A 17,956-nucleotide genomic window follows, 5' to 3' on the forward strand; every position below is an offset into this window, starting at 1 on the left:
CACAAATTGGGAGTTTGTTAAGGGATTGGTTGGTACTCTGAGGTGGTTCTCTCAGCCTTATACAGCTGTTGTTCTCCGTTTAATTGACTAAACATTGTCAGTCTTTGATTTAGGCCTAAATAACAAATCCCTGGCTAGCAACTAACAAGATATCATATGAACATAATTTGATTAAATCAAGGTAAGCTAGGTGCATACTGAAACTACTTATCATAACAGAATAGAACACATCTGCTTTCTAAGTTGTTGCAGTTGATTCTCATGAGTTTTTGCTTTTTTGTATTTATTACATGTCTTTGTAGATTTGTTTTGGTATTGGTTTGGGTTTTGACCTATGACGTTTGTCTCATCACATGCCTGTGTAGTTCATTTAAAATGTGACAAAAGACCAAGCAGAATCTCTCTTGGTTTTGGTGGTTATATTTCAACATCAGCATATTTTCTTGGCAGCATATAAAAAAAGAAAGGAAACATTGACTACAGCTAAATATCAGTCTCTCTAAACCATCTCTGTACAGTGTAGGTCCGACTGATGAGATGTACCACCCTTCATTCATTCCCTTCTGTATCAAAAGTTGAAATCCAAAAAAATTCTCTAATTAGTCTCTAATTAACCAATAGAAACTTGAGTAAAAATGTGCAGATCAACCCAAATCCTCTCAGATCTAAACAAGTGTGTCACAGATGTCCGACACATTTTCTTGACTAGCAATTTCTGAAACCATATGTCTTAGTGCCCCTGCCGTCCAAATAATTACAATTGTTCAAACAACGACCGTGTGAGGGACCAACTTTGGGTCAAAATAAACAAGAATGAGTCTCCCCAGGTAGAGAAAACAAGAGCAAGAAAATAAACTCTGACATTTAACATCCTTTCTGGGAGGTAAAAGTATTTTTGTACAAGTCCCTGGTGCCTCATCATCAATCAGTGATCCATTATTTTATGTTTATTTATATATATATATATATATATATATATTCTATCCAGATGTGCCTCAGTGTTCAGAACTCAATGAAGCCTGCATCAGAAAAGAATATATTGCATTAAAAAGTAAAGAGTGTCGGCATTTTTAACACCTTACTGGCCAACTGTATCGCACTACAAAAGGGTTAGGGCTGTCAGTAGAGATGTCAGTATTCAGACTGGTGGAGTGGCGGGGGCAGTAGTCCATCCACAAAGAGTTGTCTTGGCAAAAATGGGGCCCAATTCCAGGAGAAGAGAAGGTTATATGACCAAGGCCAGTGATATCGTCCCAGATCAGTGGTGAAAGGGTGAGGTCTAGCAGAGAGATATAGACAAGCAAAAGTGAGCGTGTCTGACAAGGCTAGTTCCTCTCCTGAACAAATACAGTCTCCTGTGGACAAAGCCCCGCCTCCTGCAGCGTGATGTCATAGTCCAAGTGGGCAAGCTTCCTTCTGGGAAAGTTGGTGACGAGTTCGAAGCGTTCATTTGGGTAGCCTTTGGATTGGACGTGTCTAACCAGGGCCTTGACGAGAAAGAGTAAAATACCAGAGGTGAGACATTGTAAGCAACAATCAGTATTTGTTTAATAATATGAACTGTTTGGAAATGCTGCCATTTAGTTTAGTCAAAGAAATAGTTTGACATTTTGGGAAATACGCTTAGTTGTTGCCAGGAGTTAGATGACATGACAGATACAACTCCCACATCTGTACAATAAATATGAAACCGGAACCAGCAGCCAGGTAGCGTAGCTTGCCTGGAGCCAACCTGTCCAAAGTTAATAAATTCACTTATCAGCACAGATGAAGCTCATTAATAAACAAATTGTACTGTACCTCATTTGTTTAATCTACACAAAAAAAACAAAGGCCAAAAATTACAATTTGCTTCTCCTAGAGAGTTCTGTGCCAGACTTTTTTTCTTGGCAAGCAGCTTCCTGGAGTCTGGCAAATACAATTCTGTTTGCATCCAGTTTTGTGTTAAGCTTATATCCTCTTGGCTCCAGCTCCATACTAAATCCACACTTATATGTTTTTTGTTTTAAAAACACATATCATTTGCTCCCTTTACGCCTCGTTTTCACACTACTCCGGCATTTCCAAGCCCCTAAACTAAGACATTTGGAATCACTGCTGACCCTGTTTGAAAACTCAATGACAACAATGGTGTGCGCGAGTCAGTCTTAACAGTTCGCTAAGTAGGCTTACATACATATCTGTAACCGTTCCACCTTGCCGTCCGCCCAGGCAAATAAATTCCTGGTATTGCTTTTCATAATTTTTTCTCCAAAGTGCTTCTGTATTTTTAACCTATACATCCATAATGACCGCAGATCAACATTAGACAATCTGCTGTCTGTTTGCACGTGCATGCCCAGTGTATGCAAATTGTCATGTGATTTGTGTTGTCAGATGTGTTTATATGGACAGAGATCATTTTTGTATATAGTGTGGACGGAGACCGCTTTAGTTTCGAAGTGCTGGTCAAAAATGAAAACGTAGTAGTGTGGATGCAGCCTGTACAGACTCTCAGCAACAAATCTCAGAAGCGTATTTCCAAAAATGTATGAACTATTTCTTTAAAATTGTATTGTAGTGTGTTCTCACCAAAAGTTTTGCTTTAGAAGACAAGGAAATTTGCTCTCTCTGTCCATCAGGGTAACGGAGCATCAACCTGGCTTTGGGACCTGTGTTAAAAAACAAAACAACACATGGGGTAAATATCCTAATACTTTTTCCATCATCATAACTGTTCGAGGTTTAGAATGACGCGTTGAAGTACCATTGTCGTCAGGACAGTCCACGTCACAGATTTTGGTGGTGCTAGTCCTGGAAGGTCCAGCGCTTTCGTCCGCTGGGGGACAGTGGTTACCTGCAGAATCTGCGTCAGGCTGAGGATGACGAGGAGCAGCAGCTGACGGCTCCAGGTGGTTCTTTTTGCTCTCCTCTTTTTTATGACTGTGGTTGTTTTCTTTGTATGGAGACTTTCTGTGGGAAGAAGTGGAACTATCGGGGTGTAGACGCTGCTGAACCGCAGTGGCCGGAGGGGGCGGAGTGTGTTTGCTGGTAAAACTTCTCTCTTCGCGGGGTGCTGGCATTTCGCTGTCTGAGCCATCAACAGATATGGGACCCTCGCTATCAGAGAAAGGCTCTGCATCTGATTCCTCATCTGATCGGGGGGAATCAGGGGCCTCGGGGGCATTCGAGGACTCGTAGTGGGTCTCCTGTAGGGAAGCTCGTATCGCTGCCTCCAGCTGGCTATCTTCACTGGCATCAATTAGACTCTCCTAGAACAAAAAACAGAGTGCGCAGCTGTAGAAAACTCAAAAGAGCTTGGTAAAATAACACAAAATATTGTAATACTTATTACACTAGCCATGGCTGTATTGGCCAATACTGATGATAATATGACTATCTTTGGGGGTGACTAACGTTGCTATTAGAGTATAAGACGCATCCACATTTTTAGATACGGTCATCAGTAATAAGACATTGATGTACAAGCAGAGAGAAGCATTTTTCTAGCAGATAGTACAGTTTAAATAAGTTAACAAAAATATAATATTTTACATGTTATTCAGCCTTTAGAGTTCTATCATGATATCATATAATAATCAAAATAGAGTTCCAGAGAGAGAGAGAGAGAGAGAGAGAGAGAGAGAGAGAGAGAGAGAAAAGAACTCTTATTAGAGCAGAAAAAAAGAATGAGAATTAGAGGCGACACATGAGATGAGAGACCCACAGAGCGAGCTCGTTTGGCAGGGGGTGCGTGGCAGGATGGCCCATCGAGCTGGCCGTGCTCTGCCAGGAAGCCAGTAGTTTGTTCCAAAAACGACGCCACATCCAGCTGATTCCATTCCACCATTTTTTGACCTGAAGTGAAAATGTTTTGAACACCACAGGTCAATAGCAAAATCAATTATAGAGCATTTAAGCAGCAAAAGTAGATGTGTTCAACTTCAGCTTCATTGATTTAGAACTACTTTACAGATGTAAATAGCGAGGGCGAGAGATCTGCTCATTGTAGTGTTTATATATAATCAATAATCTTTATTAAGTGAAAAAAACGATTGTTAACCTGTATTGATCTCAACCTCTCTTGCTCAGTCACGCACCATTATTCAAGGATGTCGAATAGCTGCTTACAAATTCTCAGAGTGCTGTTGTGTTGTTTTTGAATTAGTGAATGAATGGATGAATGAATGAGAGTTGCAGCGTGTTCTGTCCTCCCTCCCAAACAACAGCAGATACAGTATATGGTGTCACTGAATATCAAGCATCAGAACTGCTGCAACTAACTTCCCAAGAGCACTCACCTGTGCGGGGATCGAGGATGGAAATATAGGGAAACTTGTTCAGCTTATAGAACTGGATGTATCTTTGTCCCTCTTCACTATCATGATATACCTGTAATGAAAGAAAATGCACAATACAAATCAGACATGAACCATAAACCACATATACTCAAAGTGAGTGGCATTTATGTGAGTATAAGGATAAGATCTGGCTTAATAAGGTCAGGTTGTTTGCAAGACTTTTTCTACAGTAAAAGAAGAAATGGATACTACAACATCATTGTGTACTTAAAAAACATTTGCACTGTAAATGCACTGCTTTACATTTATTGGTTACTGTTACTGTACTGCCAATGGTTTCCATTTTTCCATCACTGACTAAATGAATTTCTCAACTGAATAATGAAGTTTAACTCGACCTTCCCATCAAATGAGTTGCTGAACCCTGGTCTTGCAAATACCTCAACACAAAGTCTGAACATGAAAGCATTACAGGCCATGTATGAAACAACATACCTGCCAGAATATGAAGTGTTCTCTGATGATGGTCTTCACTGCATCGTTGCTCCAAACATCCCTGTTCAGGCATTGGCAGGCAAAGTCCTGAACATTTTGAATGTTGATCATAAGCCACTTGTTCTCAAGTTGTCCACAGTCTTTTGCCTGTAAGCACAGTAGAGGAAATATATGATTTGATTTTTATTATTGGGTCATGCATAAACAGGTTTTCTGCAGGTTTCACCAAGTAAAATGTAGGACTTTTTAAGACATTTTAAGAGCATAATAAATGAAATTCAAGAGCTTTATCAACTAAGCCCTAAATTCAGTTTTTTTTAAGCCAAGTATCGTTAAACATGAACTTCGCCATAGCCAAAGAATTTTTTAGTTGTAATACAGAGAAATTATATTTGGACTAGCAATAGAAAGAACTACAACACCACAGAAATAAATCAAAAAATTGCATAATGAGATAGCGTTGTGTGGACTTAGGAAAATGAAGACCTGTTTAATTTATTTAAAACACAGAACACAATACTTCAGCAAATTTAAAGGCCAAAAATTTAGACTTTTAAATTTTAGACCCCGCGGAAACCCTGATATTATATTATATATAACAAAGAGTTCCGGAAACCAGAGTAGGAACATAGACTACTAATAATACTAAACAAATAAACCATCCTGACATTTTCCCCAAGCTTTAGAAACAAAGATAGCCAACTTTCCAAGCACTAAAATTAAACAACAACCGTTCCATTATGTCATTGTCAGTGCACCAAAATATTTCTGACATTTCATTTAATGCAGATATTCTTAACTCATGATATAAAATAAAATGTGTTTAATTCTCCTTGCATTATTCACACAGCGTGTTGTCCTACTGGATGTTTTTAAAGCTGCCAACGTCAAGGGCCAAAGGAAAGATTCGTGTTCTCAACTGTGCAACTAAAGACCTTTGACTCCTCGATAAATTTGCTGTAACATAACGTTCAGTGCCATAATTGTGCTTGATTTAAATATATGTTTGAAAGATTGGTTGCAAGATGTCTTAACTGTTTTTCTTCAAATCGCACGAGTAATTTTCTTTTAGTTGTGTTAATGCTGCCTGATAAATGATTACTATACATGCTGTGTATCGTAATTCAGCTTCTTAAAAAACTGAATTGGAAGAAAACTCAGAAGATCAAGATGGATTTAGTCAATTTTCTGAGAGATGTGATTGCTAAATCGCCAAATCTGGAGGAAGACCATAAGAACATATTATTAAGCTACAGCTTGATGACAAATGATAAAATTCATGACGTAAATCTCTCTTTATGGAGAACAATCATAACCATCTACATCAGTAGTTTGTGATCATATCATGGAGGGTATGCAGGTTTTCATTTTAAACACTTCCTCAGCTGATAACACATATACTGAGAGTGCACATCCAACCGGAGAGAGATACTGTATGCATCCCAAATGACAACCTGCACACAACCTACAACCTTCCGTACATGGCAGACCTGGTTTCCCACCTTTGATCTACACAGTCACCATCTGAGATTTCACTGAAAGTTCACACAAAGTGAATAAAGATCTGTGGTTAAAAGTGTCCGGTGATTGACTCCTCACCGTCTCAAAGCTGCCTTTGTGCATGAGCTCAATGGGAGGACGGAAAAGGTCTGCCAGGGTGCTCAGTTTCTTATCCACTGTTCCACCGTTACGCAGCTCCTGTTCCTGTCGTACTGGGAAAACATTCATAGTCATTACGGGAAATAAAGACACAGTGGAAAAAGGTTGAGATGGAGAGATAAGGTGACATGTTGTCTTGATGGTGTTAATTACGCAGCATTAATCTATACCAGATCGCTACGGACCAGATTCTTTAAGATTGAATGTACTCACTTGTTTCTGTTTGAAAGTCTCGGAAACCATCAAATATAGATCGAGCAGGTCTTCTTCGCTTTGGCACTGCAAGTAGAACAAGACACATCACATCACATCACATTAAGCAGCTGATTGAAACAGCACAGCCAGAAACATTATTTTGTGAAATTAGTATTTTGTGTAGAATCATGAGGTCAGCATGAGGTCCAATTAGGAAATTACAATACCTCCAAACAATGGTTCAGGTTCCACCAATATGTCCTGCTTCTGAGGAATGGGTGCTCGTACGTCACTGAGGCATGATGCAACATAAACAGTATTATTCTAAGAATCCATAAACTTTGTTATATCAAGCAGCAACCACACAAATCAGAGTAGTAGTCCGAACCCTAAATTCTACTCTCAGCTCACTGTTAACTACAACAACCACTCTAAACTAGCAGAGCAAATATGGGGTATTTTAATAAATAAATCAATGAAAAAAGACTCCATCTTTAAGTTAATTAAATGTGGCAGAAAACTGGAAAGACTGAGCATACTCTGAAGGGGGAGCTCTGCTGCTTGAAGCTGCTGAACTGGAGCTGGTGCTGGGCTCCTCTGCAATCCCGCCTCCGTCCAGAAACATGGTCACTGCCATCTCCAGGTTGTTGTTGCATGCTTCCAACATATGTTGTCCTACACTCTCTGTAGCTCCTAAAAGAGTGGTGGACAATGGCATACTGATGTTGATAAACGTTATGGATAAAACTCTAATGCACAGGTACATGTGTGTGAAATCTCACACTACCCATGTCAGCCATGGAACAATTTATCAATGATTGAAAACTGCACATCATCAGTAAAATATGTTTTATATTGAAATAACCTATTGAATGGACTGTTTATAATGGAATGTTTATTTTTGGATGTTTAAACGTATTTTCTACGCTTCAGGTAGTCTATACATTACTGCAAACTTCACTGTTTGTAGACCATTTAATTGTTTAATAACTTACTTTAACAGGGCCCATGTTTCAATTCATTCTACTAGGTTGTGAGTAGAGCCTGAGGAATGCTTTGACATCGAAATACGAATTTCAAAGTCTAAAAGAAAATCTGATGATATATTTGGCAATTTGGTTTAATTAAAAACATTTGATACAGATATTGGAGTTTGTTTATTAACGTTGTGACCAAGACAGGTACTTTTCAGAAACTGAACGGTTGAAAAATTAACTTGTCAGGGCTCTCACAAGGACAAACTACGTAATGGGGACAACACTTCTAAATTACCCTAAATACAGTATATCTTTGTCAATTCTGCACTGAGTAGTAACATGTATATGTGACGCACAGTAAAGCATAAGCTGGACTACATACAAAACATCAGGGACGTTGTAGTTTTATGTCTGCAGCTCTTCTGTATAACAAATTAATCCATTAAAGGAATCTAATCTAATACTAATTATGCATGTTTTAGCCTGTTCAAAACATGCTAATGAGTTTTTTGTTTGCTTTGTAACTTGCTTTCAACAAAATAAGTCCTTGTTAAGTGTAAATGCAAAATTAAGCTTTATTAAGCTAAATATAGGGTCTTATGAAATGTAATGACAGAGATGCTGTTCATTGTAATGGATTACCAACAAGTCTTTGCTAGTTGACTGCAACACTGTACTGAGATGAATGAAAGCAAAACTGCCTGAAAGTTAATCTATGAAGAAAAGGCATCCTGTCTAAACAAAGTTAATTGCATGCTTTGGGAAATAGTAGGCACTGGCAGTGACGTTAATGTAGCTCCAGTGTAGGCTACGTGACTTGTAGGCTACAAATAGGCTGCAAAGATACCAGGTACTTTAATGTGTTAAGATCATGACTTGACACAATAAATAAAAGTATGGAAATAATCTGCATGTGAGAAAACATTAATCTGAGGGTTAACCCGGGTCTTTTTTACGTGAACAGCGCCGTTCGGCTACACTGATCTTTCAATTTGTACTGCGCATGTCCGTTTCACTTTCCAAGTCTGGCAGCAGCCCCCGAACTGAGTCTCTTTCTCTTTTCCGTTAAATAACTTAAAACTGGTACACTATCCATTGTGTCAAGCCCACAAACTATAGAGGACCTCTGACGAGTAGTTGGAGACAGACAGTGAGCTCATCCGAGAGCGGCTAACGTCACAGTCAGAGTGAAGAATACAGTAACACAACGTAAAGCATGGATGATGATGATGAAGAAGGGAAAGGTTGCACAGCCGACGTCCATTCCACATTATCAAACAACATGTAATGGAAAAAGGAGCAGAAAATCAGCTCTAGGCTAGCGAGATAGTCTCTGCAATGAGCACCACAAAGAAAATATGATATTTAAAGTGCTTGTGACAGATACTATTCAAAGCGGTTGGGTTTCTGGTCCTTTTTCAGAGGCTTTCACTTGAGTCAAGCAGATAACTGGCTGTGCTTTTCCCCCTCTGCAAAGCATTGACAGCGTAGGGGCCAGGGTAGGACTTAACGTCCGTTTTCTTATCTACGCACTCATTTTGTGGTTTGTTGGACAAGGGACCCATTCCTGTTGGATAACCAAAACCTACTTAATAGATCACGCGTAAAATAAAATGTATTTTTTACCTGTTATTGATGTGAATTGTTGTATTAACCCGTTCACCCCCGGAGCTGAGGTGTCTCCGAGCGCCGCCATCTTACCGCCACAAACAACAACATAAATGTCGCGCATGCGCTACGCCGTCCCTTTTCCCCTGCCTGGCGCGCTGGCGCCGCGCAAGCCCCTAACGTCACCAAAAGATTGTGCTGCATTGTGGGTCTTGTTGTTTAGTAAACAAATGGCGAGTTATTAGTAAATATATTCATAATTCTTTTTAGGAAATATTTCTATTTCATAGGTTTTATACAGTTCTTGTAGGTTTCCCATAGTCTTAAAAGAAATATTAACTCTTACAAAAAAACATTGTTTCCTCTTTAACCATTTTTAGTGGAGGTGCAAGCAGCATCCATTAACAGACTATTAATTGTGTTGCATTTCCAAAATCTTTTTAGTCTTCTCTGTACTGCAGTCTAAAAGCTTGCTGTATTCAACAATTTCTTAGAATTGTACAATACTGCATTGGACTATACGCCTACCTATCATTTTTATAATTCAGAATTTGGAATTTAGAAAACTGTTTTGTTTTTTTCACGTGTTTTATTTGATGCAGTGATTAGTGGGGGTCTTATGGCATCCAGGGACTCCTTTCAGCTCTTGTTGTCCCCTTCTGTGTGTTTATGTAGCAAGTGATTATTGGGATGAAGAGAATTCCTAATATTCAGTTGCTGATCATTGTAGGTAAATTTCACATCCATAGTTCTAATTGGTCTGGCACCTTAATTAAAGACGCAAAGAACAAAAAGGCCAAGAAGCCTTTAAATGATTATAATGAATTTGAACTTTAAAGTGTCCTTTATTTAATGGACTAATTGCAATGTGTTTTAGGTTTTTGAATCACTATTGTTGTACTCCATTGTAAATAAAGTTAACATAAATGACTTTGTAGGAAGGTCTTAAAGGATACTCAAGATAACCTGACTATAGGCTAAAGTTTCAAAATTGGGACTGTATCACTCATCGTGACAACATATATTATACCTCTTAGATTAAAACTACAGACTTTCTTTAAGTAGTGTAACTTTATTATTTGCACAATACATTCAGTTTGAAAACATCTTCAACAAAGCCCGGAACCTGAAGACTCAGTTCAAAAATCAGCTACCAGCAATTTGAATAATTGCTTGTTCAGTAACCAATCATATTCAAGTTGTAATTACATTATCTCACACGAATCTACTGTGCTGCCTGGCAAAACAAGTAAGAAAAAATGGATTTCACTTTACAAGGGAAAGGTGATAATGGCACTGACTTTCTACATCATGAGATGTCCAAATTATTTACAAATACACAAAGTGACACTTCCAATCCCACTGGCCAATTGTAAAGTTAATTACAGTTAAAGATGAATTTAAAATAACATCAATCATGTCCTTCAGTTTCCCCGATCTGTCAGTCTGACATAGGCTTATACATGTTCTATTGATACATGGTCAAAATCACTAATCTTAATTCACTTAATTCCTTTGAAAGAGAGCAATTTGTCAGCTGAAGACACCTATGATACAAACCAGCATACAATGCTATCATTTTCTTGACTACAAAGAGAGATGCAATATTAACTCAGATCACTTTAACAGTTTGGATATGCAGTTAAGACCCAGATGAAATTAATTAGATAATAATGATCAGTATCTTATGTTGCACAAAAAGCACTTAGGTTTAGCATTCTCTATGTAAACCCATTAATGTACTGAAATCTGATGGGTTTCTGCTGTGTCCAAATGTGACCTTGTTAGCGGAGATAAGTGTTTAATGGACATGGGAAGTAGTAGGAGTAAATCAAGTGCACTTAAGCATTATATACAGGGGACCATAAGAACAGATCATTCACATCTTAGAGCTTCATCTATGAAATCCTAAGCAATCATGAATATACAAAATTATCTATTTTTAAGCAATACCAAAAGCCAAATGAGAATATTACAGAGTGTGTCACTGCAGTGGTTTTACATTTTGGAGATTTTTTAACCCAAAAATTTGTTTAGTAAATTAACATGACTTAATCTATCCTACAGTAGTTAACACTTATGTAAGACCAGTCCTGCCATTAGTAAGTTCATTCACTTCAAAAACAATCTACATTTTACTGTTATAAGTTCAAATCAAATCAATGAACAATTTTCTCAGTCAAGAGAACCAAAGCAAGATTCATACCAGTTAAAAAATATAAACTATATTATTCTTTACTGATTCATCAGTTTGAACTGTTTTCCTTAAAAAGCAAGCAGGTGCCACTTCACTGAACTAGCATGAACCTGCATGGTGTCACTTTGGCATGGTAGGCTTAATTATAGATTTTTCTGTGGCTGTAAAGTTTAGTAACTTCTCCAAGACAGTTTTGAAGCGTTTTGAAACCTAATGATAAGATAAGCAGTATTCTAAAGATTCAAATATGTAAATTATTTTTATGGACTTCTCGTTTAATGTTTTTTGTATCCACTGTATATCTTGTGAAAACAATCTCATCCTCTCCAACCAAAAGGAATGAACTCGCAACAAAATCCCTCAAATATTAAAAATGCCATTCTTTCCTCTCACACACTGTATATAGAAGTGCAACTTCAACAACATGATAAGAATTGTATCTTATTTTCCTGATGGGCACTGACTGATTGTGTCTCCATATTTTATCCCACATGCAAAACAATAAAAGAAAACTGAGTAAAGAAGAAAAATAATGACATGGTTGTAGGGTACTTTTTGAAATGCTTTCCACAGTCCAGCTTTATAAATAAATAAGCTTCCACACAATAGCATAGATTAAGGTGTGAATGAGTGCATACACAGGGTGACAGTGAATGTTGGAATGTGTATTTGTGTTTGGAGTGACAAAATGATTTAGTGAGGCCAGTGTGTTTCAAAATGAAGTTTGTTTTGTATGTGGGGCAGGCAGGGTGGTGAGGGAGAACACTGAGAAGTTGGCAGGTGAATGTTACACTGCAGTTTAAAAGCGGATGAAGGTAGCGTCAATCTGGCGCACACTGGGCAGCGCTAGCATGATCTTTCGCCGGTACTGCGGATCCTTCTGTAGGGGATTTCTCTCAAGGTAGACGGTCTCCAGAGACTTGGCATTCTTCAACTCATCGAGATCTGACCAGTTATCTATCTGATTATCGTTCATCTGGGGAGGGATTGAAAAACATAGCCAATAAAGACAGACTTAGTTTTGCCTTGCAAAGATAGCTGAAACACAAACTTTAAGCACGCTTGCAACATACAATGTAGAGGATGTGGTGACCAAAGCAACAGAAGAATTAATTAGACTTTATAAATGACTTAATCAAGCTTTTTAGGATACGTGTTTATTAATGTCGTTTGTTAACAACATAGACTGCATATGCTGTAAATTGAATACGAAAATTGTTTATTATAAATGTAAAATAAAGACTTAAATTGCCCTAATGCTTGTTTACAACAGTACAGTGTGTTCTTAACAATTTATTAAATGTTAAAGAAGTTTCTTATGAATTTGTAAATTAACTTTTTTAAAGTTTTCAAAAGGGAACTTAACCTGGGGTATTTCATTTCAAAGTATACTTTGTTTTATCTTTTCCCCTAGGTTCTTGTTTGAAACAAATTCCAAATGGCTGTCACCAGAAATGTCTGATGATGCATGCTCATCTAAGCAGTCTTCAAACTTTTAAAAAAGGCAGACAATTGGAAGATCAAATTACATTCTAGTTTATTTTTACAAACTATCCGTACCCAGAACTCCTGCAGCTCTGTCAGATGGCTGATGTTTTCGATTTTCTTTACTCGATTGGCTGCAATGTCAAGCGTTGTGAGCCTTTTCTGTGAGGGGAAAACAGTGTTTGAAAGTACAGACCAGACTTTGTTGTAAATCTTTGCACAGTTAGCAAAATACATGATGGACAGTTTGGCATTTAATCCTTTCATACGTAGGCTGTGGAATTTCTATAACTCACATTGTTTTCCAAGCCCTCAATGACCTCAATGCCATTGTGGCTCAAATAGAGCTCTTTCAGGTTGACAAGATTCTGTAGACCCTCAATTTTAGTAATCCGGTTACTCTGTAATGAAAGTACACTACGTTATTCACCATTGCTTCCACATACACACTGTAGTTTTGTAACCACTTACACAGGCGTTGAATATAATTTGTGAATTACCTGAATGCTTAACACAGTTAGGTTGTGTAAACCATCCAGATTCTGAAGCGTAGTTATTTTATTGGTGCCAAGAAACAAACTTTGCAAAGATGCAAGTGTATCCAGGTTCTCTATGACCTGTGAACACATGAAAAAAGGCACAAATAAATGACAAAATTACTAGAATATATAATTTTACACCATCATTTAAAAAAAAAAAAAGTTTCAATATATGTGGTTTTTGATTTGCAAAGTGTTAGGATTTTTTTTTTCATGACATACCCGGATGCGATTGGAGCCCAGCTCTAGCATTTCCAGGCATGTGAGGTGGTCCAGGTTGCTAATGTTGCCAATTTTGTTGTGAAGCAGAAAAAGTTTCTTCACCCGAGTCATCTGCTCCAAACCCTCGATCTTTCTCAGCATATTAAAGGACACGTCGAGCTGCCTGTGGATCAGTTAAACAAGTATACGATTAGAATGAATTGTATTTAAGATGCTGGTTCTTTCATCTATGTTATCTGCATTGAAAATACAACACCCCAACTATCACCTGATAGAAATATGTACAAAATTGGATTTGCCATAAAGAACTTGAGCTTGGCCCTCTCTGGATGGAATATCTATAATATGAGAAAACAATAGAAACAAAGCCGTCTGTTTTCTTCAGACTTACTCAATCTCTGTGAGAGTCTGCAGGTTCTCCAGTTTGCGGATCTGATTGTCATAGAGATCTAGTTCCTGCAGTGAGCTCAAACTTTCAAGGTTTTCTATCTTTTTGATGAGATTCTGTCTTAAGGAGAGTGTCTGTACAAAGAGAAGGATTAAAAGAAAGCAATTTACAGACACAATCAATAGCTGTATTTCTCAATAGACCATAAACTCTTTTATTACATTTAAAAAACTTAAAAATTCAGATATGATTAACAAAGAAAAAAGAACAAATGGTTGCAACCAAAATTCTGTCTGGTTTCTCTAGGGGAAAAAAAATGATATAATAACTCCAGATTTTGCATACTAAGCTACTAACATTACTTCATCACGGTGGCCATAAAAACTGAGAATACTTACTTTGGCCTTCTGAAGCACCTCCAATCCTTCAATCTTTCCAATACGACAATGAACAAGATCAACATCCTAGAGAGAAAAGTAGTGATTGGGGTTAATCACATACAAGTGCCTAGCCCACACACCGTGGACCGACAGACACCAAATATACTGTATAGTTGCAGTGGTTAAACACCTGTCAGAAAAGAACATAACCTTTTAACATTTAAGATTCCAGTGTACACTACCGGTCAAAAGTTTGGGGTCACTTACAAATTTCCATTTCACTCCATTATAGACAGGATACCAGCTGATCTGGGTGGGTGGCTGATCTTTAATGCATTATCTACATTTCCCATTATCAGCAACCATTCATCCAATTTTCCAAAGGCACATTTTGTTTACTAATCTTATATTACTTTAAAAAACTAACTAAGAAAACATTAAACAACCCTTTTGCAATTATGTAAGCACATAATGTAATCTGGAAACTGCTGCCCTGGTTAAAAAAAACAAGGCAACTGATCTCAGCTGGGATTCTGTCTATAACGGAGTCCAATGGAAATTTGTGAGTGACCCCAAACTTTTGACCGGTAGCGTAACTAAAGAACTTTTTGTCCACTCGCAAAATTTACAAATAAAATCCTATCAAAAATGTTCCCTTCCTAAAAGACAACTGAAGTCTTTAACAGTCGTCCTACCATATGAGTCATTAAAGATGGAAGACAGTTTAAGATATACTTTATTGTCCCCAAGGGGACAACCTGCTTGGGATTTGCTAAAAAGCATTGCCACGTAAACTTTGTGACAGTAGCTACTGCCGAACTGCAGCAACGTTTTTAGAGCATCTACTAACCTCTTCCTCTGGGTCCAAGGTTATAGTGTCCATGTCAACAGGAGACTCTTCTTTACCTTGGAATGGATGAAAGAATAAATCAGATAATGTAATATGACCAATGCATCAATGTAGGGTTTTTATAAACTTCATATAGACACTGAAGGTGGTTTTAAAGCAGTTGGGAAGACTCACAGTTATGTAATGCTATCATGTAGATATGTCATGTGAAATTACATTACAGCTGACAACCGAACTTGTATCACTTATTTTTTGCGGTATGGAAATGTGCTGTTTTACCAGTGGTAGGGGGCTGAGTGGGGTCCACGTTGCCATTGATACTCCTCCTCCTAGTCTCCTCATCTCCAGACTCCTCAGACTCACCCCTTCGGTCAACTGCAGTCAGCAGACAAAGACAAGTGAAGCTATATTACTCTATACATAAGCAGAGCGACACATTTAGCTAATGCACATGGGATGTGATGCAAAGACCAGGCCCAGCTCCACCTAGCATGCTGAGTAGTCAAGGGATGTCATGTGAAGCATCCAGACTCTGTCTGACTGTCACCAACGTTAGATCATTAGCCTACACTCTGCAACATTGCAAACACGTGTGCCCACCCGCTATTACAAATATTAACGTTATTGAATTAAATGTGTTACTGTGGGTGTGATCACAGCTGTATTTCCAATCTGACCAGTTTAGAGACAATTCACAAACTATGATTGGCTGACACACGTTGACACACGGGGTAAACACTGCTAGCTAACCATGTTAGCTTGCTGGGTAGCTAATTGGACCACAGTAGGCAGGTCTACGATTAGAAACATATTATATGGGCGCACGACTACGTTAAACATAAAATAAAATGTCAAACCATTAGACTAGACAACGCAGCTATGAAAACGGAAATTATATGTCGACTAGCAGGACTTTGTGAGTTGACGTTAACAGGATAATATCAGCTAACGAGGATTGTTGTTAGCCTGTTAGCTAGCTAGCAAGTCAATGGTGAAGGTGTGGTTCGGAACAAGGAAAACTAAACGCCGGATGTGCATATATATAAATAGATAAATTTGTCTAAATGAATGCCAGTTCACCCAGCTAATACAACCATGTCCTGGCTGCATCTTTACACATTTACTCACCTTCCATCTCCTGATGCTCTCCAACAGACCTGGTAGCCATGTTTCCTGTAAACAGTCCTGACAACCGCTCAGCCAATCCAGTGAAGGCTCACGCTGTAGCCAGACCATCCAGTCTATGCGCCAGACACAGGAGGGCAGTGGTGGCCCACACTATAAACCGCTCTACTGCGTATTCACTAAAACAATACAGTAACAGATTACAAACAGCACAACATAGATCAGCTACAACATTACAATGATGTATTACACACGTTAATGCATCAATAAAAAATAGTCCAATAATGTAATGTATGAAGTGAACGATTTATGGAATTCTCCATTCTACATAATGAGTATTTTTTCTTTATTTTACTGATAATGATTTTGTGTATTTTGCAAGTGTAAAATTGTCAATGCAGATCTTTTGGTTGCAATCGTGTATTTTTACATTGTGGTATTACTTTTACTAAAGCACAGGTTGTTAGTAAGCTTTGATTAATACTGAGAACTTAAAAATCCTTCATTTTTCCAGGTTAACCCCAAAGTCAGTAGTTTCCCCTTATTCAGTATGTAATTGCTGCAGAACATTTTGTTCACTATGTAATTCCCGATGCAGGTTTATGCAGTGTCACAACATGGTTATTATTATAAGAATAAGATAAAGAACAAACATGTACACATTTTTAGAAAGCTAAAAAAAGTAAATACATATATAAGAGACACTATTTAAAGTAAGCAGGATCACAAGCTTGTAATGGAATTGTCTATAAAAGTGGGGTGTAGGTAATATTTATCATACTTCACTGCAAAGCCAGCCATATTGGATCACATGAAACATAAAACAGCCTGACTCCTAAAATCCCCTCACTCTATAAAGTCCCCTGCACTCACCAATTCCCGTCTCCCTAGCATAGGCTACCTTCCATTTTAAAAATGTTCCTGCGTAACAGTAACGCACTTGGCTAAAAATGTCTGGTGACAACATCAACACCTAAATGATTATTCTTTATATAACACACAGTAACATAAGATAACACAACATAACATAACACAATACAAACATAACATCATAACTCAAAACACCCATACAAGTTAGACAGCTACTGTAGGTCAACATTTCTAATCATTACTATGCTCCTACGTCATTTGTTTCTAATAACATAAACATTTATAAAGCATCAGATATGGAGGCACCAGGCGGTCACCTCCCAATCCATCCCCTCCCTAGAGGACATCTCCATCAACAGTGCTTGTGCTGAATATCAAGTGATTCTAATATCTAGTCCTGAGCATACACATAGGATAACAATAGGAACTTGGAATTTATACTTGACCTAATATTAAACTGAGGGACTGAGATTAACAAAATGCACCTCCATTATCAGACCAATAAAAACAACCGGCTGTGTCTGTCAGGATAACAATAACTGTAAACGTTAAACTTACTAACATGAACAGTAATTGACAACAAGCAAGATCATGCTTAACTAGGAAACCGGCTAAAAATGTTTGTAAACTGCGTGTCACAGACTCAATAACAAAGCAAACAGCAGTTCAATTTACTTAGTCTACTT

At 37.9% G+C, this 17,956-nt stretch overlaps 2 protein-coding genes across 2 annotated transcripts; both read right to left on the reverse strand.

Annotated features, from left to right (window-relative positions):
- Positions 1 to 400: 400 nt before the first annotated feature.
- On the reverse strand, positions 401 to 9,349 carry ubxn7 (UBX domain protein 7). Its single transcript, XM_034887230.1, has 11 exons — positions 9,233 to 9,349; positions 7,169 to 7,322; positions 6,857 to 6,921; positions 6,648 to 6,713; positions 6,375 to 6,487; positions 4,776 to 4,922; positions 4,281 to 4,371; positions 3,707 to 3,837; positions 2,747 to 3,251; positions 2,572 to 2,651; positions 401 to 1,487 (listed from the first exon to the last, which is right to left on the reverse strand). Exons 1-11 carry the CDS (start codon positions 9,336 to 9,338, stop codon positions 1,326 to 1,328), a joined length of 1,620 nt encoding a protein of 539 aa, XP_034743121.1. The 5' UTR covers positions 9,339 to 9,349; the 3' UTR covers positions 401 to 1,325.
- A 921-nt stretch (positions 9,350 to 10,270) lies between these two features.
- On the reverse strand, positions 10,271 to 16,521 carry ppp1r7 (protein phosphatase 1, regulatory (inhibitor) subunit 7). Its single transcript, XM_034887234.1, has 10 exons — positions 16,404 to 16,521; positions 15,555 to 15,650; positions 15,276 to 15,331; positions 14,444 to 14,509; positions 14,049 to 14,179; positions 13,658 to 13,820; positions 13,397 to 13,513; positions 13,193 to 13,297; positions 12,972 to 13,058; positions 10,271 to 12,387 (listed from the first exon to the last, which is right to left on the reverse strand). Exons 1-10 carry the CDS (start codon positions 16,441 to 16,443, stop codon positions 12,211 to 12,213), a joined length of 1,038 nt encoding a protein of 345 aa, XP_034743125.1. The 5' UTR covers positions 16,444 to 16,521; the 3' UTR covers positions 10,271 to 12,210.
- Between the last annotated feature and the right edge of the window lie 1,435 nt (positions 16,522 to 17,956).

Source organism: Etheostoma cragini, chromosome 12 (genome assembly GCF_013103735.1).
Source record: "Etheostoma cragini isolate CJK2018 chromosome 12, CSU_Ecrag_1.0, whole genome shotgun sequence".
NCBI lineage: Eukaryota > Metazoa > Chordata > Actinopteri > Perciformes > Percidae > Etheostoma > Etheostoma cragini.

What these genes read in the sequence shown, in the direction of transcription:
- ppp1r7 (XM_034887234.1), bottom strand. Translation starts at nt 16,443, where the DNA reads ATGGCTACCAGGTCTGTTGGAGAGCATCAGGAGATGGAAG. An exon ending in AGGTGCTTCAGAAGGCCAAA is followed by an intron (nt 14,180 to 14,443) that starts GTAAGTATTCTC and finishes CTCTTTGTACAG; the next exon opens with ACACTCTCCTTAAGACAGAA. An exon ending in CAGAGCTGCAGGAGTTCTGG is followed by an intron (nt 12,388 to 12,971) that starts GTACGGATAGTT and finishes ATCCCTCCCCAG; the next exon opens with ATGAACGATAATCAGATAGA.
- ubxn7 (XM_034887230.1), bottom strand. Translation starts at nt 9,338, where the DNA reads ATGCGCGACATTTATGTTGTTGTTTGTGGCGGTAAGATGGCGGCGCTC. An exon ending in ACCTGAACCATTGTTTGGAG is followed by an intron (nt 6,714 to 6,856) that starts GTATTGTAATTT and finishes TTCTACTTGCAG; the next exon opens with TGCCAAAGCGAAGAAGACCT. An exon ending in GGACTGTCCTGACGACAATG is followed by an intron (nt 2,652 to 2,746) that starts GTACTTCAACGC and finishes TTTTTAACACAG; the next exon opens with GTCCCAAAGCCAGGTTGATG.